Below are 22468 nucleotides of genomic sequence, written 5' to 3'. Positions count from 1 at the left end.
GCTTCTTCCCTAAATAGTTCTTGCATAATTTGGAGGTGTGCTTTGGGTCATTGTCCTGTTGTAGGATGAAATTGGCTCCAATCAAGCGCTGTCCACAGGGTATGGCATGGCTTTGCGAAATGGAGTGATAGCCTTCCTTATTAAAAATCCCTTTTACCTTGTACAAATCTCCCACTTTACCAGCACCAAAGCTACCCCAGACCATCACATTACCTCCATAATGCTTGACAGATGGCGTCAGGCACTCTTCCAGCATCTTTTCAGTTGTTCTGCGTCTCACAAATGTTCTTCTGTGTGATCCAAACACCTCAAACTTCGATTCGTCTGTCCATAACACTTTTTTCCAATCTTCCTCTGTCCAATGTCTGTGTGCTTTTGCCCATATTAATCTTTTCCTTTTATTAGCCAGTCTCAGATATGGCTTTTTCTTTGCCACTCTGCCCTGAAGGCCAGCATCCCGGAGTCGTCTCTTCACTGTAGACGTTGACACTGGCGTTTTGCGGGTACTATTTAATGAAGCTGCCAGTTGAGGACCTGTGAGGCGTCTATTTCTCAAACTAGAGACTCTAATGTACTTGTCTTGTTGCTCAGTTGTGCAGCGGGGCCTCCCACTTCTCTTTCTACTCTGGTTAGAGCCTGTGTGTACTGTCCTCTGAAGGGAGTAGTACACACCGTTGTAGGAAATCTTCAGATTCTTGGCAATTTCTCGCATGGGATAGCCTTCATTTCTAAGAACAAGAATAGACTGTCGCGATTCACATGAAAGCTCTCTTTTTCTAGCCATTTTGAGAGTTTAATCGAACCCACAAATGTAATGCTCTAAACTAGCTCAAAGGAAGGTCAGTTTTATAGCTCCTCTAAACAGCAAAACTGTTTACAGCGGTTCTAACATAATTGCACAAGGGTTTTCAAGTGTTTTCTAATCATCCATTAGCCTTCTAACACAGTTAGCAGACACAATGTACCATTAGAACACTGGAGTGATGGTTGCTGGAAATGGGCCTCTATACACCTATGTAGATATTGCATTAAAAACCAGACGTTTGCACCTAGAATAGTCATTTAGCACATTAACAATGTATAGAGTGTATTTCTGATTAATTTAATGTTATCTTCATTGAAAAAAACGGCTTTTCTTTCAAAAATAAGGAAATTTCTAAGTGACCCTAAACTTTTGAACGGTAGTGTGTGTGTATATATATATATATATATATATATATATATATATATATATATATATATATAATTTTTAGTAGCTCTTTTCAATACTGTACATTGTGATACAATGCATTAGACGCTGTTTGATGTTGGTTTAATCATCTATCATCATGATGTCAGCAGACCCACTTCCCCTTCGGCCACCTATAGGCACAGGCTTAGGTAAATTGGGCCCTGGGTATTTTAGTTGGACAATGTCGTTTTTATGATGCAGGCAATATGCATATATATATATGTCCAGTACTCATGATATACATTCTATGAAGAAGTGCATCGAACCAGTGGTTTTGTGTTAAGATTGATGTGAGTATGATAAAAGTCTAACTTTTACATTTAGCTTGACATCAATTTTAAAGATTGGACCACATATAAGACCATACAAATGTGGTGCCTAAAAGTTGTAGCAACAGTAAAATGATAAACGAGTTCTGACCACCTTCTGTCTGACTCACCAACTATACGTTTTGGTTGTAAGTCACGACAGGGTGCAATGTCAGACTGCACAAGCTCAAAGATATCCATTTGCTTGACTTGACTATTGTGTTTGTTTTAACCAAAAAGTCAATGGTCAAATTTATGGTCAGAACCTGACTACATTCAGAGTTGGTTGTGATTTTCACACAGTTGAATTTAATTCGATTTTCTGCCAAATCTCATGGTGCAAACTATAATCTCAGACATACTGAGATTTGGTGTTTAAAGCATTACAGGTCATTGTCTATCAAATTTGTGGAATGATCACTTTAAATTGTAAAAGAAAATAAAGTTCTAATTGTGTAGGCACTATTTGTCCTCCATATTGCAGCTACTGATAACATTCACATATACAATATTCACATATACAATATCCATTTGTTATACGGTATAATGTAAATTTTTAATAAACTCTTTTATGTTGACATAGTGGCATTCCTATCATAGACGCAGACTATGCCACTGCTATAGGACCTAAGGTGTGAGGGGGAAGGCATGGCATGGCTCCCGCTGCTTCTCTTTACAGAATCACAGTTAAATGGAAACTTTGGTTAAAACTATAGTTTGTCATATGACCAGTAATCATGATGTCTGATGCCAACAAAGTTATAAGTTTTTAAGTACTACAATATATGGCAGAATATAATGGTTAACAACTACAAGTCTGCATAGATATGTGTATTCTGCTGTAGTCCCTGAATCTTCTCCAGTCTGCTTCCTATTTCTTATTAATGATGTACAGCTGACCTCCCCCTATTGTCCAGTCGATTAAATGATCAGGCAGGAGGTTGCTAATAGCAAGAGTATTCAGTAACAGTACAAGTACACAGATAAACGGCAACAGATTGTAGCGTGAGGTAGAGACGTGGTCAGGAAACAGTCCAAGTTTGGTTCACAAATAATCAGCAACAGTTTATAGAAAGCTAGAAATGACCTACACTACAGGCAGGAAGCCCAATAGTCCTGGCAAGAAGGAAGTGCAAGGTCCTGGCTTATATAGGAAGCCAAAAGGGTGAGACTCATTATGTAATCAAGGCAAGACATCCAGAGAGGCAGGAATCAAGAGAAACTTGAGATTCAGCAATGGAGCTGTCCAGTATTTTTTAGATGGCTCAACGAGAAGAGCCGCTGCCTGGAACACAGGAGTCTCTGGGTTTGAATCCTGACAATACTCCCCTTCTTCCAGGATGTCCACTGGCTGTCCTAGGGGTTGGATTATTAGGATATCTCTGGTGAAATTCTTTTGTAAGCCTAGGAGCATAAACATCGTCTTCTGGTTCCCAAGAATTCTCCTCAGAGTCATATCCCTTCCACTGTATCAAGTACTGCAGCTTATTCTGATAGATTCTGGAGTACAATATCTTTTCAACAATATATTTTCCATGCGGCTCGGAAAAGGATTTCCCTGAAATGGCTTAAAAGAAAAAGCAATGAAAAACTAGATGCACCTTCATAGTCTCAGGAAGTTTTAAACAAAAAGTGACTTAACTCATTTGAGCAGAAACTTGAATTGGCCCAATATATTTCTGGAACAATTTCGGAGAAGGTCTTTTCAGTTTTTCTTCTTTTTTTTTGTGGAAAGCCATACGTTATTCCCTACATGAAAAGCAGGAGTGGCTTTCCAGTGTCTATCAGCAGCCTGCGCTTCACAATCTTTTCCTGAATCTATTGCAATGTCGTCAAGCATTCAGTCACTGCTGAAACAGTGGTAGAAATTGGTAAATCAGGAATGAAGACTAGGGATAGGCCTTGTATTCTCATAGAAAGGACTTTGTGATGGTGACCTATGCTCAAAGTTATTAGATGCAAACTAAGGGTGTGTTCACATCAGCGTTAGGTTCCGTTGATGGGTTCCGTCAGACCTTTCCGTCAGGGGAACCCATCAACCATAGCTTTGCGTTTGCATTACCATTGATTTCAATGTTAATGCTTTCGTTGCTAATGATTTTCGTTTGCAGTTGACTGCGCTATTGATTCCATCCAAAAAATGGAAACCTTACGAAACGGAGACAAACGGAAACCATTGGTTGGGAAGAGGGTAGGAATGTCTGCATTCTTTTTGATTTTGGATCTTACTTTTGTGTTTTTTTTGTTGTTATTACTTTCTGATTGATTTGTCATAGAATTGGAAAAAAATAAACTTAGACTTCTGGACTAAGGCCCCATTCACATCATGTTTGTGCCCTACATTTATTGTGTACATCGGCAAAGCTACCAATGTACACGCTAAACGTGGTATTAGAACTCCATTATCCTGACAGAGGTCAAAAGAGTGTATACCTTTCATTTGAAGGATGGAATAGCTAGCATAGTAGACTATGCTATTCTATCCTGAGGGATCCTGCAAAAAAAAAAAACTACTTTCCGCGCTGTATTAGTTTTTTTTTTACATAAGAGCTTATAAGTGACAGATCCCACTATATGGCATCCATCACTGTTAAACGTTAAACATATACGTTGGTTAGCTTCCCGAGGGCCAGAGTCCCTGAGAAGAGCATCAGGTTACACTCGGCCCGGGGATTCCGGCCCTGGGGAAGCTTCTGACATCACTGTTTATATATTCCCTCCAAAAGATGTCTCTACTCAGAATATGCATTTTTTTTTAACACTAGCAGTTCTTTATTTCTGATATTATAGTTCTTTTCAAATAAGGACATTTGACGAGACAAATAAGCACAAGGTGCAACAACATCTTATATCCTGACTGCTAATACAGGTTTACCACTACAGCAGAATTAGATGCATCTTCCTCAACAGTAAAAGGTGGGAGCGTGGCTAAGCTATGGTGGTGATGTGAAGACGTGTGTCTAACGTGTGCTACTCTTCGCGAATACGATCCTTTCCAGGCATCTGTAATGTCCAGACATAAGAGAGGTGGTATTGTCTGAACACCCCTTGCTGCCTTGCGACTTATCAATCCAAGCGGGGTTATTGACCGCTTTCTTTACCTGGCATGAGCGACCGCGGCCTTTTCTGACCTAGATGACATGGCGCCTCTGCATCTATTACTCTCTCAACACACGATTGATGATCCCATGGAGGCTGAATGGGGGTAAAGAGCTTGTTTCTCTGGATGACTTATCCAGACCACCAACTTCTGAGTGTCCTGGTGTCCTAAGAGGTAACCCGTCTCACTTAGATAATGCAGTGACCCCTCCATCTTCTTTCATGGCACCTGCTGTTCAATTGAAGCTACAGTTTCTGAGGGGGCTTGTGTTAGCTTTACTATCTATATAAGACTTGGACTCTTTAGTCCATTGCATTGAACAATCACACCAAGTAGCGTTGGATACCCTGCAGGGTGAATTTGACCAGTTTGCCACCAGAACTTCCGCCACTAAGTCCACTAAAATCATCCTGCCATAGAGAGGAAGTCCGAACGTTCACATGCTCAACTGCATTCCCTGACGCTACTCCTCAATGATAAGGAGAATAAGGGAAGGCGCATGAATATTCGACGAGTGATAACCATCCTGAAAACGTTGACACAGAGACCATAGAATGCCTCTTACATTATAGAACGTGTGGTCGAGAACAGGATTGGTTGATTTGGCTAACACAAGAGTTGTGCAGTGCAGAATGAACTATTATATAGTGTAAGCCTATGTCTTGAAAAGTACTGGAGGGGCTTATTTCACACCTGGCTGGTTAAGATGTGTCAGATAAGGAATCCAGGAAAGTTTGTTTTCTGGACCAGGCTTTCTATGGAATGGCAGGTAGGATTGGTAAAGGGACTTGCCATTTCCTCCCTGCTCCAGTACACGATTTTTCCTTAGCACAAATTAGTACAGGTAAAGGTACTGAGCCATAAAAACTATGCAGCAAGTCCAGAGAGGGTCAGAGCCTGGAAATCCACGCAAGGATAGTGTGAAAAACCTGATCCAAAGAACACTATACGCCTGGTTTACCATAATTAGGGAAACCTGCCATTCAGTTAGTGCCCAGAAGAGCCAGGTGTTTGTTTGTTTTGTTTGTATTCTGCAAGTCTTGAATGCTGGATAAGCACTTGTTTATTTCCGGACTGCAATAAAAGCCAAGTTTAGACTTCAAACTGGAACAGTACCGACGGTTGCCACCAGCAACCCCCCATACACACAGATCAGGACAATATACTGTGTATGTATATATATATATATATATATATATATAAATAATCTTTATTTTTATAGCGCCAACATATTACGCAGCACTTTACAATTTAGAGGGAACATGAAACAAACAATATCAGACATTACATAGTGACAAAGTTAATTTACAATGTGTGTGTGTATTTTTTTAAATTTCTTGGGGCGTAATTGGAGCCGTTATTCATTGACTCCAATGAAAAGCAGCGCCAATTATGTCCGTAATGGACGCGGCGTTCAAGCGCCTGCACATGCCGTTACGGCTGAAATTACGGGGATGTTTTCTCCTGAAAACATCCCCGGAATTTCAGCCGTTACGGACGCTGTCGTGTGAACATACCCATACCCTTACCCTTACCCTTACTCTTACTGTAAGGGTATGTTCACATGGCAGCGTCCGTAACGGCTGAAATTACGGGGATGTTTTCAGGTGAAAACATCCCCGTAATTTCAGCCGTAACGGCATGTGCAGGCGCTTGAACGCCGCGTCCATTACGGACGTAATTGGTGCTGCTTTTCATTGGGGTTAATGAATAACGGCTCCAATTACGCCCCAAGAAGTGACAGGTCACTTCTTTGACACGGGCGTCTATTTACGCGCCGTCATTTGACAGCGGCGCGTAAATATACGCCTCGTGTGAACAGACAAACGTCAGCCCATTGCTTTCAATGGGCAGATGTTTGTCAACGCTTTCAAGCCGCATTTTTCGGACGTAATTCGGGGCAAAAACGCCCGAATTACGTCTGTAATTAGTGTGTGTGAACATACCCTAAGGCTGGGTTCACACGACCTATTTTCAGACGTAAACGAGGCGTATTATGCCTCGTTTTATGCCTGAAAATAGGGCTACAATACGTCGGCAAACATCTGCCCATTCATTTGAATGGGTTTGCCGACGTACTGTGCAGACGACCTGTAATTTACGCGTCGTCGTTTGACACCTGTCAAACCACGACGCGTAAATTGACTGCCTCGGCAAAGAAGTGCAGGGCACTTCTTTGCAACGTAATTTGAGCCGTTCTTCATTGGGCTGGGTTCACACAACCTATTTTCAGACGTAAACGAGGCGTATTATGCCTCGTTTTACGTCTGAAAATAGGGCTACAATACGTCGGCAAACATCTGCCCATTCATTTGAATGGGTTTGCCGACGTACTATGCAGACGACCTGTCATTTACGCTTCGTCGTTTGACAGCTGTCAAACGACGACGCGTAAATTGACTGCCTCGGCAAAGAAGTGCAGGGCACTTCTTTGCAACGTAATTTGAGCCGTTCTTCATTGAAATCAATGAAAAGCAGCTCAAGATTTACGAGCGTCACAGACGCCTCGCATAATGCGAGGAGGAGCTTTTACGTCTGAAACGAGGCAGCTGTTTTCTCCTGAAAACAGTCTGTCTTTTCAGACGTAAAAGCCTCTCATCGTGTGCACATACCCAAAGGGTACGTTCACACGCTGAGCCAAAAACGTCTGAAAATACGGAGCTGTTTTCAAGGGAAAACAGCACCTGATTTTCATACGTTTTTTGAGCGAGGCTGGGTTCACACGACCTATTTTCAGACGTAAACGAGGCTTATTATGCCTCGTTTTACGTCTGAAAATAAGGCTACAATACGTCGGCAAACATCTGCCCATTCATTTGAATGGGTTTGCCGATGTACTGTGCAGACGACCTGTCATTTACGTGTCGTCGTTTGACAGCTGTCAAACGACGACGCGTAAAAATACAGCCTCGTCAAAAGAAGTGCAGGACACTTCTTTGGACGTTTTTGGAGCTGTTTTCTCATAGACTCCAATGAAAACAGCTCCAAAAACGGACGTAAAAAACGCAGCGAAAAATGCAGCGAAAAACGCGAGTTGCTCAAAAAACGTCTGAAAAGCAGGGGCTGTTTTCCCTTGAAAACAGCTCTGTATTTTCAGACGTTTTTGGTCACTACGTGTGCACATACCCTAACTCACGTTTTTCGCACCGTTTTCGCGCCGTTTTTTCGGCCGTTTTTGGAGCTGTTTTCAATAGAGTCTATGAGAAAACGGCTCTAAAAACGTCCCAAGAAGTGTCCTGCACTTCTTTTGACGAGGCTGTAATTTTACGCGTCGTCTTTTGACAGCTGTCAAACGACGACGTGTAAATTACAGGTCGTCGGCACAGTACGTCGGCAAACCCATTCAAATGAATGGGCAGATGTTTACCGACGTATTGGAGCCGTATTTTCAGACGTAAAACGAGGCATAATACGCCTCGTTTACGTCTGAAAATAGGTCGTGTGAACCCAGCCTAACAGAAACCGTGTAGGGGGCTTAAAACTGGATGAGGAACAGCCCTTTGGGTATGTTCACATGCTTAACAAAAAATGTCTGAAAATTACGGAGCTGATTTCAGAGAAAATAGCCTCTGATTTTCAGGCGTTTTTGAAGCTGAGGCTGGGTTCACACGACCTATTTTCAGGCGTAAACGAGGCGTATTATGCCTCGATTTACGCCTGAAAATAGGGCTACAATACGTCGGCAAACATCTGCCCATTCATTTGAATGGGTTTGCCGACGTATTGTGCAGACGACCTGTAATTACGCGTCGTCGTTTGACAGCTGTCAAACGACGACGCGTAAATTGACTGCCTCGGCAAAGAAGTGCAGGGCACTTCTTTGCAACGTAATTTGAGCCGTTCTTCATTGAACTCAATGAAGAGCAGCTCAAGATTTACGAGTGTCACAGACGCCTCGTATATTACGAGGAGGAGCATTTACGTGTGAAACGAGGCAGCTGTTTTCTCTTGAAAACAGTCTGTCTTTTCACACGTAAATGCCTGCTATCGTGTGCACATACCCTCAGAATGAAATTTGGAGCTTCTTTTGAGGCTTCTTTTCAGACGTTTTTTGAGGCGTTTTTCATAGTGTTCAATGGAAAATCAGCCCCAAAAAACGCCTCAAGAAGTGACATGCTACTTCTTTTTACGGAGCGTCTTTTTACGCTCCGTTTTTTGACAGCGAAGCGTAAAATAAATGCTTGTGGGAACAGAACATCGTAATTCCCATTGAAAGCAACGGACAGATGTTTGTAGGCGTATTAGGGTATGTGCACACGAGAAGTGCCTTTTACGTCTGAAAAGACAGACTGTTTTCAGGAAAAAACAGCTGCGTCGTTTCAGACGTAAAAGCTCCTCCTCGCATTATGCGAGGCGTCTGTGACGCTCGTAAATCTTGAGCTGTTCTTCATTGACTTCAATGAAGAACGGCTCAAATTACGTTTCAAAGAAGTGTCCTGCACTTCTTTGCCGAGGCAGTCAATTTACGCGTCGTCGTTTGACAGCTGTCAAACGACGATGCGTAAATTACAGGTCGTCTGTACAGTACGTCGGCAAACCCATTCAAATGAATGGGCAGATGTTTGCCGACGTATTGTAGCCCTATCTTCAGGCGTAAATCGAGGCATAATACGCCTCGTTTACGCCTGAAAATAGGTCGTGTGAACCCAGCCTTAGGGGCATTTTTTCAGGCGTAATTCGAGGCGTAAAACGCCTCCATTACGTCTGAAAAGAGGTCGTGTGCACAAACCCAAACTCTTCTACAAAGGTGAGGTTGTGAAAGACAGTTTTATGTCACAGGACCACCATGACATGACTAAGCACAGCAACAAGACACAAGGTAGTTATACTGCATCAGAAAGGTCTCTCCCAGGCAAAGATTTCAAAGCAGACTGGGGCTTCAAGATGTGCTGTTCAACCGCTTTTAAAGAAGCGCAAAGAAACAGGAAATGTTGAGGACCGTAGACGCAGTCGTCGGCCAAGGAAACTTAGTGCATCAGATCAATGACACATCATGCTTACTTCCCTTATCGGAAGATGTCCAGCAATGGCATCAGCTCAGAACTGGCAGAAACCAGTGGGTCCCAGGTACACCCATCTACTGTTATCCCACCTAGATGTAATCTAGTGCTCTTCATGTAAGATTTGTGGTCAAAAGCCACACCTTCGACGTGGAAACAATGCCAAGCGACTTAACTATGCTTGGGTGCAGAAAAATGGCAATAGATGCTATGGACTGATGAGCCAAAATGTGAAATATTTGGCTTTAATGGTTTGTTCACTGAAGGGCTGGAGAGCGGTACAATGAGTGTCTGCAGGCAACAGTGAAGCATGGTGGAGGTTCCTTAGAAGTTTGGGGCTGCATTTCAGCAAATAGAGTTGGAGATTTGGTCAGGATTAATGTTGTCCTCAATGCTGAGAAATACAGGCAGATACTTATCCTTCATGCAATACCATCAGGGAGGCGTCTGATTGGCTCCAAATTTATTCTGCAGCAGGACAATTACCTCAAACATACAGCCAATGTCATTAAAGGGAATGTGTCGCTAGAAATTTTTTTTTTTCTTTAGTTAAACAGTTAGTGTATACATGATTAGACATTGTTATAATTTTTTTAAATTTTTTCACAAGTCAGGAAATATTATAAATTAGATTCCAATTTATAACATTTCCCTGTGCTGGTCACTAGAGGGAGCAATTCCCAAAATTGCAGCATTGGCATGTGGTAAAGCAACCACATTGCTTTATGCTGCAAATTTGGTGTAAACACACACGCTCTAGTGAGCTCACAGAATTCCCCCTCCCTTATCCTGGCTAGTGCCAGGAGAAAGGAGGGGGATTGAATGTTCAAGCCTCCTACACTGTGTGCCGCCATTTTTTGAGCGAATACACAGTGTAGTAGGCTTACATACAGTGGTTATAACACAAAACATAGATAAACATGACTTACCTGCTCCTGCCGCCACCTCTCCCTCCGGTCCGTCTGCTCCCTCCGCTTGCTTCTGAACACATGCCCGGAAGCCGCAACCGGAAGTAGTCATCTTACTGTCCGGCCGCGGCTTCCGGTCCACAAGAAAATGGCGCCGGATGTCGCTCGGCCGAAGACCTTCCATTTGGACTGTGGGAGCGGCGCATGTGCCGTTCCCACACAGACGGCGTACAGCATAGTGAATAGAACGGCTCCCGTTCACATTCTCTATGGGGATGTATGTGCAGTATTCCATGTCTGTATGTGTCGTTAATCGACACATACAGAGATGAAAAAAAAAACCACAAATAAATCAACTTTTTTTTAATAAAACACTAAAAGCAAATTTATAAAAAAAAAAAAAATTCCGCGACAACCTTCCTTTAAGAACTATCTTCAGTGTAAAGAAGAACAAGGAGTTGAGTCTGTCTGGGATTACATGAATAGACGGTAGGATTTGAGGAAGCCTACATCCATAGAAGATCTGTGGTTAGTTCTCCAAGATAAATGGAACAACCTCCCTGCCGAGTTCCTTCAAAAACTGTGTGCAAGTGTACCTAAAAGAATTGATGCGGTTTTGAAAGCAAAAGGTCGTCAAACTAAATATTGATTTGATTTAGATTTCTCTTCTATTCACTCACTTTGCATTTTGTTAGTTGATTTAAAAAAACAAACAACTATTAACACTTCTATGTTTGAAAGCATTCTTACTTTGCAGCATTTTTCCACAACTGCCTAGAACTTTTGCACAGTACTGTGTATATACTGTATATCCAGTCTTAGTCTTGCATCTATACAGCATATGAATGTAATTTTTCTAATATACCTTCCTCTAAGCAGTGGTAGTTAGGACTTTATAAACACATAGGACTTTATAAACTGAAGGTTTCTTCTTCTAGTCCTATTTACTAATGGTTAAAATAAGGGTCTTTTTACACTTTGTGATTATATTGTGGTTCTGCGCCATGTGAGAATTGTCCCTAAGACAAAAAGTGTTCTTAGTGTTTAAAAGTAATACTGATTAGCTGATTGGACAAATTATTTGGGAGTTATCCTTGTGTCTGGATTACCATGCCCTTTGGATACACATGATGAATGTATACATATTATGTACATTCCAAGATAATCTCAATACCTCAAGTACTCAAGCCCACCAGGGACAAATCCATCGAAAGCCAGTTAACATATAGTACATAGCCTATGTATACCCCAGGTTAATGTGCTGTCCTAACATGACACGTAAATCAACCTATATTTCGCTGTCTATATCTACTGTAGCAAACATCAGAATCCTGGCCATTCTGTTAGAGGAGAAGAAAATGCAAAAAAAAAACAATGCTAATTTTTCCTAGGGATACAAAATCTCTCATAAATTAAGCCCAGAATCCTCATTCCATGATGCAGATGAATTGTGTTTCATTGTTGGTGCCATCTAAATCATATTCGTGTCTTCTGTGTCTTGACTTGACTAGCTTTGTCAAAAACTGGTTGTTCTTTTTTTGCGCCATGGCATCAATATTGGGTGGGTTAATAGTAGCAGTAATAGGAGTGCTTGGTGGTCAGAAGCTACAATGGTGTTTGCATAAAAGTATTTTTCCATTACAGTGCCAACATTAAAAGTGTTTATAGACCTTGTAGTAATGATCTGTAATGTAATTGTGTAATGTGTTCTTTTTTACCTGTCCATTAGGTTGTTGCTCTTAGTAAAAGAAGCAAAGAAGCAGAAGCAGCCTTCCTCAGTGTATACAAGCAACTCATTGAAGCACCAGGTGATTTTTTCATTTCTCTGCCCATATTTTATTTCATGTGCACGCATTTGCGGATATGACTTACAATCCCGCCATTAAAGGCAACTATGAGTTCCACAATTGTATTTGTCTAATGCACTGGCAAATGTTGATCACAAATATTTTTTTCACACCACTAGCTATTGGAGAAGTTGTTACTAGAGAGCATTCCGCATAAAACAATTCAACAATCAACTGTTTCATTGTTGTTTTATTTGTGTCTGACAAATTGTTAAAAATTCTTTGTAACGACCAATATTGCCACTATGCTGTGAAGTCATAATGGTGGCCATTAGTGGTGTTGACATTTAAAACAGCCTAGAGAATGGTACTGATTCTCCTTGCGGAGTTCCAGCTAGTAGCGCATCTTTAAGGCTCCCTGGTGAATGTATGCAAAATAGCGCTAATCCAGAAAGATGGAAACTGCTCCCCCTTGCCACCTGTAGGTAGCTACCATGTAAGTCGATGTCTAACCCCTTAAATAGCCTTGAAACATGACATAATTATAGAAGAGATCAATTTTATTTTAAGTAAATAAGGATACTGCAGACCCTGTTATGGTCTGGGACATCTTTAAGGCATTTTTAAGGGGGGTTTTGTTTAAAGAGCTCTGTCACCAGATTATAAGTGCCCTGTCTCCTACATAAGGAGATGGGCGCTGTAATGTAGGTTACAGTAATGCTTTTTATTTAAAAAAACGATCTTTTTTCACAACGTTAGGAGCGATTTTGGTTTATGCTAATGAGCTTTCTTAATGCCCAAGTGGGCGTACTTTTACTTTCGACCAAGTGGCCGTTGTACAGAGGAGTGCATGACGCTGACCAATCGGCATCATGCACTCCTCTCCATTAATTTACACTGCACTAGCGATATAGTTATATCACTATGTGAAGCCTCATACACAAGCCCTTACATTACTAGTGTCCTGATAATGAATACACATGAAATCCAGCCTGGACGTCATGTGTACTCAGAATCCTGACACTTCTGACTCTTTTTTTGTGAGATTCCGGCAAGTGAAACCAAATCTCGGTTACCTCCGTGATCTCGCGAGATTTCGTATCCGTTGCTGGAATCTCACAGAAAAGATTCAGAAGTATCAGGATTCTGAGTACACATGACGTCCAGGCTGGATGGTCATGTGTATTCATTATCAGGACACTGTAGTAATGTTAGGGCTTGTGTATGAGGCTGCACATAGTGATATAACTATATCGCTAGTGCAATGTAAATGAATGGAGAGGAGTGCATGATGCCGATTGGTCAGCGTCATGCACTCCTCTGTACAACGCCCACTTGGTCGAAAGTAAAAGTACGCCCACTTGGGCATTAAGAAAGCTCATTAGCATAAACTAAAATCGCTCCTAACGTTGTGAAAAAAGATCGGTTTTTTAAATAAAAAGCATTACTGTCACCTACATTACAGCGCCCATCTCCTTATATAGGAGATAGGGCACTTATAATGTGGTGACAGAGTCTCTTTAAGGAGTTATATAACTACAAAAAGGTATCCAGACTGTCAGAAACCATAGCAAAAGAAGGGGTGGACCTCTTGGAAGCAGAGTGTATTGGCTTGACTTGTTGGGACTTGTCGGGATAGTAGAATCAAATGGGGGGAGGCGCAAGCATTCTATGATGGTATTAGGAGCAAAATGCTCAAAACACCATATTTACTTTAAAGCGTAGCTAAACGTTCGACAAACTTCTGATATGTCATAGTGACATGTCAGAAGTTTGTATTGGTGGGGGTCCGGGCATTGAGACCCCCACCAATCGCTAGAACGAAGTAGCTGAAGCGCTCGTGTGAGCGCTCAGCTGCTTCGTGTCTGTTCGGCTTTTTCCAGAAATAAATGTATCCGTGTACGGACTCAATAGAAAGTCTATGAGCCCGTACTCCGATACATTGGCTTTCTGGAAAAAGCCGAATAGTAACGAAGCAGCTGAGCGCTCATACAAACGCTTCAGCTGCTTTGTTCTAGCGATTGGTGGGGGTCTCAGTGCTCGGACCCCCACCAATACAAACTTCTGATATGTCACTATGACATGTCAGAAGTTTGTCGAACATTTAACTACACTTTAAGGAAAGAGACTTATCTGGAAGGGGGGCAAATTGCTGTCAAATATTGTCAATGCCCAGCCTGGCCAAAAGACAATATCTGCTATTAGGTCGGAAGGTGAGCACAGGGCTGGCTCCAGGTTTATGTGGGCCCTTTGGCGACACAGACTTAGTAGGCTCCTTTGTGGGGGAACTCACGGCGGCAGTAAAATGGCAGACAACGTAAATTTATATATAGACGTTAGGCCCTGTTTATGCCCTCATATTGAAGTTAGGCCCCCGGTTTTGTACCCCCATAAATTTAGTGCCCTCTGTAGATAGTGCCAAACAGCCACCCTCCCAGGTAATGCCACACAGCCCCCCAGGTAGTGCCACACAGCCCCCCTCCCTGGTAGTGCCACACAGCCCCCCTCCCAGGTAGTGCCACACAGCCCCCTCCTCCCAGGTAGTGCCACACAGCCCCCTCCTCCCAGGTAGTGCCACACATCCCCCACCTCCCAGGTAGTGCCATTCATCCCCCACCTCCCAGGTAGTGCCACACAGCCCCCCTCCCAGTTAGTGCCACACAGCACCATCCTCCCAGGTAGTGCCACAAAGCCCCCTCCTTGGTAGTGCCATACAGCCCCCATCCCTGGTAGTGCCACACAGCCCCCATCCCTGGTAGTGCCACACAACCACCCTCCCTGGTAGTGCCACACAGCCCCCATCCCCGGTAGTGCCACACAGCCCCCATCCCTGGTAGTGCCACACAGCCACCCTCCCTGGTAGTGCCACACAGACCCCCTCCCTGGTAGTGCCACACAGACCCCCTCCCTGTACCGTACGTAGCGCCTTTGGGTTTCCCTCTAGGAGTGGAATCCCCAACCAGAGCCTTGTCGACGCTCTGGCTGGGGACTCAGCTTCAGGAGAAGCCCCTGACGTCACTGTGTATATATGGACAGTGTTGTCAGGGGCAACCGTAGAGCTATAGTCGCCTAGTCACTACTAGTACTCTACCTGGGACTCCTGCTCTGCTCCTGACATCACCGTCCATATATGAATAGTGATGTCCGGAGCAGAGCTGAAGTCCCAGGCAGAGCTCTAGTAAAGGCTCTACTCTGGTACTCCGGCTCTGGGAAACCCCCTGACATCACTGTCCATATACAGTTAGTGATATCAGGGATAACCCCAGAGCCAAAGTCCCGGGAAGAGCGCTATTAGCACTCTGCCTGGGGCACGACTGTGCTCCTGACAACACTGTCCATATATGGACAGTGATGTCAGGGGCTTCCCCAGAGACGGAGTCCCGGAGCACAGCCACTTCTAGCGCTCTGCCTGGGACACCTTCCCTCCTCCTGATATCACTCTCCATATATGGACAGTGATGCCGTGATGACGGCAGTGTCCGCACCCAGAGGCCGAGTGGGCCCCCCCAAGGGTAGTGGGCCCTAGCACTTGCCCGGGTTTCCTGGGTGCTGACGCCGGCCCTGGGTGAGCAGATACTCTCTGACCCACCACTAATTCTCCAAGGCTTTACCGACTTCTGCAATGAGGTATATTCCTCTAATATGGTAGTAGAGGAAGACCAGATCAGTAATTTCCTCAGTGATTCCCATCTTCCATGTTTGTCGGAGAATGATAGGGTGTATATGGATTGCCCAATAACTATGGTAGAGTTAAAGGGAGTCTCTCACCAAAAATTGGAGTATCAAACCAGCAGCACAGTAATATAGTGGTAGCCTCACCTGAATATAATGCTGTTTTCATTTTTCAGATTAGTGGCTCTGTTGCAGTTATAATAACTTTATTCTTCATATACAAATTAGCTTTTCGTAGCGACGAGGGCATCACCGTTGCTCCAAACTGCTCTACCTTCTATCCCCAGTTCATCCCTCTCTCCCTTCTTTGATTGACAGGGCCAGGCAGTGTAGAAGCCATAATCACGCCTGGCCCCGTATTCTCCTGAGCGCGCCTGTATCGGTGCATGTGCAGTACAGCAGTGAAGTTGCACTGGTCGAATTAGCTCTACTGCACATGCGCTGATTACGTCACAATACACCCGGGTGCTGTACTCCGAAGCCAAGGTGCTGGCGCGCTCAGGAGAATATGGGGTCAGGTTTGAAAAGCTAATTTGCATATGAAGATTTAAGTTAATATAGCTGCAATGGAGCCACTCATCTGTAAAATTAAATCAGTGTTATATTCAGGTGAGGCTACATTATATTACTGTGCTGCTGCTTTAATAGGCGAATTTATGGCGACAGTCTCCCTTTAATTCAAGCACTAGACCAGGTCGCTAACAATAAAGTCCCAGACACAGATGCCTAGTTTGGTTAAGTGGATTAAACTTTTGTATGCCAAACCAAGAATTATGGTAAATGGATCAGTTTCCGAATATTTTTTTATTAGGGCGAGGGACAAGGCAAGGTTGCCCTCTGTCCCCACTATTATTTTCTTAAGTAGTTGAATCAGTTGCCCTGCAAGTGAGAAGAAGCAACCAAATCAGAGGTTTTATGCAGGGGGCAGTTGAGCATAAGATCTCTCTTTATGCTGATGACTTTCTGATCTTCGTGAAAAATTTGACCTACTCCTTTGATACTGTGCTATCGTTATTTAAACATTTCGGTAGTCTGTCTGGGATTAATCTAAATTGGTTGAAGTCGATTTTGCATCCTCTAGGGTCAGTGATACTGGATATAGATTCTGGGTTCAACATTATTGAGCCAAGAGGAAAATCTAAGTACTTAGGGGGGTGTACATTTCCAAGGATTATGAAGATCTAAACCTATTTCCTTTGCTTCAAAAAGGATAAGAGTGTGGAAGCATCTCCCCTTATCTTTTGCATCAAGGCTGTCATTGATAAACATGTTTATGCTTCGTAAATTTCTTTATCACTTGGTGAATTATCCGTTATGGATAGTCAAAACTTTCTTTAGTCTTGTAGACAGTCTCTTCCATGATTTTGGAAGGGTAATTGTCCAAGAATTAGGCTATAATATATGACACTTGCCAAGGAGTATGGAGGTATAACAGCCCCGAATCTAAAAGCATACTTTTTTGCTACTCTACCCTATTTGTTGGAGGTTGAGGATCATCAATTCTTATCATTCTTATTAAAATTGCACCCATCCCACCAATTTAATTATTCAATGGAGCTGCTGGAATCGCGTCAGCAGATAAAGGCTCCATATAATGCCTTCTACACGACAATGATACTTCATAAAATTTGGTACCATATTCAAGGTTGTGACGTTGGTGAGGCTGCTTCTAATAGGTTTTTTTTCCTTTTATTGTTTTTTTTATTATTGGTTTTGCAATTGTAATATGTTAAATAATAACCATGTGCAAAAAAAATTTTGAACATAATTTTTAGTAAAACATATGCAAACTTTTCTTTAAAAGGGCTAAGGTAAGAAGTCATAAAATCCTGTGACACCATAAAAGGGATGTTTGCATATATATATTTACATATATGTGGCACCTTTATAAATCTTTTTTGAAACTCCATCTTGAATATTTATCAGGGATGGCCATTAGTCTATGAAAACATATTATACTGTGGACTGTAGAATCGAAACCACATTACAATGTTTGGATTCAACGATCTGTTAATATGATATGGTATTATTTACAAGGGTTCTTAGATGGTATGTGTTACTGCCAGCTTCAATTTAAGAAAACCCATTTCCATATACCCTATTAGTGAATTCAGAGTTAATAGAGGGGCCTTCACTGCTTAGGATCCTTATCTCTTGACCAGATGGGAGAGCAGTTATAAAGAGCATCTCATTCTCTGGAGGACCTGTCCTGTCCTACAATACACAGACAACCCATTGACGCTGTGTAATGCTTAACTTTTCCTTATGGTGGCGCTGGAGAGAAATTTAACACTTACTGACAGGTTTCCACATAGGTTACAGATGATTGCTGGGGGTCCCAGCAGTGGGACAATTTGTGATCAGCTTATTTTCAAGGGATCTTTTTAACAAGTAGGGATTGTCTGAAGCGGACAACCCATTAGGCAAAGGCCCCATCCAGGAAACATTTTAGTGTGTAAATATAAAACATAAATAAGTCACACAGTTAAATAGAGAATACTGACTATAGTGAAGTGGGAAAAATACAATCACGAATATTAAGATCTACCTGCTGCATAGCTCTTTGGGCTTTCTGTCGTTTCCAAAAGTCTGTCAACACAAATCTTCTGCAGATCAAACTTGGCTGATGTGATTGCTCAGCAAGAATGTTGATCGGGTCCTCGCTGCGCCTGTAATTAGACAAGGGAGAAAACCGTAAATCTTTTTGATATTGTTCACACAGATGTGATGTGAAGGGAACGGGGAAAAAGAGCAGCAAAATGTGTTAAAAAGTGTAATTAATGTCAGTGCTATGGTGGATGGTTTCATTTAAATTTCCCTGTGACTCTGATGTTGATGGCAGATTCTATCGCCTATATGTGAGCTGTTGTCTGTTTTCTATTAGTAACGTGTTTATTAACACCTCGTCTGCCAACTATGCCAAATGAGAGTGGCTGGGTAAAAGCAGCATCCACGAAGAATTTCCCTAGACAGATTGTTGAGTATTTTTTCTGAAAATATAGAAAATTATTAACTTGTCTTTCCAGCAGTAGTGATGTAATGCCACTGAGCAGAGACAAATGCAAAACAAGGCCGTCATAAATTATCCGGAAAAGTTCAGCTAAGGTTTCACAGATGAAATACAGGTGTTTCGAGTCTTTTGCTTTCATTCAATGCTGTGTGACAGAATATAAAAAATAAATATACACAGATGCAACCTCTTCTACCTCAAGTTCATTCACGCCTTCTTCCCTTGCTCTGTGCATGATGTGTCTAGGAAGCCTGGCATTTTCATATATCTCTAGTGACATGTATTTCATTCTGGTTGCCATGACTATGTCCACATATTGTTTCTCCTGATCTAATTGTTGCTGTAATGTAAATATTTCCATGATACCATCAACAAACTAATTCATCCAGTCATGTGACATCCACAAGATCTCTTTTATAAGATTGGAGGTCACATGACAGGTTGTCCATACGCAGAAGAGTAAAGGCGGCCATAAGGGATTAGATATATGTTGGCTGAACACGCCCGGCAGATATTGGAAGAGAGAGCGGTTGGGCATGTTGGATTTCAAGGAGACAAGCCACTGTCAGAGGTGTTTGGCAGCCGCATTTACTTTTTCACCCTATTGAGCCGAGCATGCGTGTGTATGGGGGGTTCAGGAGGAATAGCTGTCAGCCGAATCAGCATTTAGCTTACAGCCTTCAGAAATGTATGGTCAGCTTAAGGCCTTATTCACACAATTGTAAAAAATAGCTGTATTACACATTCTAAATTGGCATATTTTCATCCATATTGAGTTTCGGAAGCATGTCCATATTATGATCGTATGTACGTATTTGATCCGTGTTAGGTGCGTGTTGGATGAGCTTTTTTTTACATCCATACATATTCTCAGAACTCTTCAAGAATAATATCCTCTATTGTCCCAACCATAATAGATCTCTAATACGGATCTAAATTGCATAGTTTTTCTTCAGGCAATTATTTTGGGACTCTATTGACTTCTATGGGCAACTTACAGCTGCAAATCGGCATTCGATAATGCATAATGTGGTTTTTTTTTTGGTTTTTTTACGGCGTCCAACTCTGCGAATGACCATGCAGAAAATAGTTTATGTGAATTTACCTTTTTTCTATCATAGGGTCATTTTGCACACAGTATTCCAATCGTTGTAGACTAGGATACCACACGGACATAACAAAAACAGTTGTGTGAGTTAGTCCAGGAATAGGCAAAAATGTTTGTATGGAGTGCCAATAAAAAAAATAAAAAAATCAGTGATGAAGTACTCAGTGTGCCAATCAAACATGAAAGTCATAGAAGACAAACTGCTACCACGTAATCAGTTAATTATAATGACTATTTAGTGTGACCCTTGTCCCTGACTTTCGTGGCAAAGATGATCCATCTGTGGTGCATACGAGGCTACTGAACAGCAGCTGGGGGGGTCACATAGGAGAGACCGTGGCTGCTGAACACCAGCTATGGGGAACTGCACATAGGAGAGACCACGGGTACTAAACACCAGCTGGAGGGGGTGCACATAAGAAAGACCGCAGCTACTGAACAGCAGCTAGGGGAGGGGTCGCACATACGATTGACCGCGGCTACTGAGCACTAGCTTGGGGGGGGTGCGCATTGGAGAGACCACGGCTATTAAACACCAGCTTAGTCTAGGCTATTAAATCACAGCTAGTGAAAACTAGCTTGGGGGGAAGGTACACATAGGAGAGACCAGACTGAACACCAGCTTAGGTGGAGCACATAGGAAAGAGAGCTGGCAACTTCTCCTAACTATTTCTTTTAAACAGCAGTTACTGGAATCCGTCCTTGCAGCGCTGATCACCGATAGCAGTGCTTCATTATGTGCTTGGCGACGCTGTACACCAGAGACAGAGCAGGACTGCATTGTGTGCTTGCCGTGGTTTTACGGACCCATTAGGTTCTATTGGTTGCGGACACCCTTCCGTAGCGCTACGGATGGATGTCCGTGCCGTAGAACCGTTCCGGGAATTATGGAGCATGTCCGTTTTTTCGTGTTTTACGGGCCATGCTCCTATACTTTGTATAAGAGCACGGCCCGAAAAGGCGGTTGTGTGCATGGGGCCTTAGTCTGTTAATGCCAGCATGTCACCATACAAGCATGTCTTTATGTTGATGCTAGTACTGTAAACAATAATTCTAGAGAAAACCCAAACTGTAGATAACACTGCTGAGATCACCTGTCAATATTTCTTAACTTTACATGTTAGGGTGCAGTCACACGTGGTAGATTTTATTGCAGAAATTTCTATGACTCAAAATCAGTTCCATTCATCTGAATAAAACATGCAGAAATCCATCCACCTGCTGCAGTAACAACCCCATTCAGATAAATGTAAACGATTTTCAGTCGCAGAAATTTCTGCAACAAAATCTGCCGCGTGTGACTGCACTCTTAGTTCTATTTCCTCTGACCTTTGCAGGGATATCTTCTGATCATGGTCTCTGTATATGTTGTGCTTGTTTGTAATTTACAACCTCCTCCCACCCCCTGTTAAGAGATATACAGCACTAAATAATAAATTGAACTTTATAAATAAAGGATGATAATAATAATAATACCAGAATTTCCATCTTTACCAAGTGAAGTAATTTTGGTAATAGGGGAGATGTGGCATCTGCAGGTAATCTAATTGTGCTGGGGGGATTCCCAATGGTGCCTACTAGATGTACAGTAAATCAAGCTAAAAAAAAAGATTACATAATCCCTGAAAGCTTAAAGAGGAACGAAACTTTCAGAAAACTTCTGACATGTCAGAAGTTTTGATTGGTGGGGGTCCGAGCACTGAGACCCCCACCGATCGCTAAAACGAAGCAGCAGAAGCGCTCGGAAAGCCGATGTAACGGTGTACGGACTCAATGGAAAGTCTATGGGCCCGTACACCGTTACATCGGCTTTCTGAGAAAAGCCGATCAAAAAACAAGCAGCTCAGCGCTCACCCGAGCACTTCTGCCACTTCGTTTTAGCGATTGGTGGGCGTCTCAGTACTTTGACCCCCACCGATCAAAACTTTTGACATGTCACTATGACATGTCAGAAGTTTTCTGAAAGTTTAGTTACTCTTTAATATACATATAACCTTGTGAAGAACATGAACTTCACTAATCCACATAATTTTTGAAAATTGGGCTTTTATAATAATCTAATTTTCTGACACACTAAATTTTGGGTTTTCATTATCTGTTAGCCATAATCATTAACATTAAAAGAAAAATATGGTGGAAATAGATCACTCTGTGTGTAGTGAATCTATATAATATAAGAGTTTCACTTTTTGAATTGAATTACTGAAATAAATTAACCTTTAGATGATATTCTAATTAATTGAGGACTAGTATATATATATATATATATATATATATATATATATATATATATATATATATATATATATATATATATATATACATACAGTGAAGGAAATAAGTA

The 22468-nt window shown here is 42.1% G+C and overlaps 1 protein-coding gene across 3 annotated transcripts in view; it reads left to right on the top strand.

Moving 5' to 3' along the window:
* Window positions 1-22468, top strand: part of CUX2 (cut like homeobox 2) — a 533765-nt gene that overhangs the window by 305249 nt on the left and 206048 nt on the right. For all 3 annotated transcript variants that reach the window (XM_075834888.1, XM_075834897.1, XM_075834879.1), the window contains one exon: window positions 12277-12355. In XM_075834888.1, the coding sequence (XP_075691003.1) occupies window positions 12277-12355 (79 nt within the window). The remainder of the gene's footprint in view (window positions 1-12276; window positions 12356-22468) is intronic.

This window comes from Rhinoderma darwinii, chromosome 1 (genome assembly GCF_050947455.1).
Source record: "Rhinoderma darwinii isolate aRhiDar2 chromosome 1, aRhiDar2.hap1, whole genome shotgun sequence".
Taxonomy (NCBI): domain Eukaryota; kingdom Metazoa; phylum Chordata; class Amphibia; order Anura; family Rhinodermatidae; genus Rhinoderma; species Rhinoderma darwinii.
Note: the sequence above shows the minus strand (reverse complement) of the source record. Positions and strands in the feature narration are given on the sequence as shown.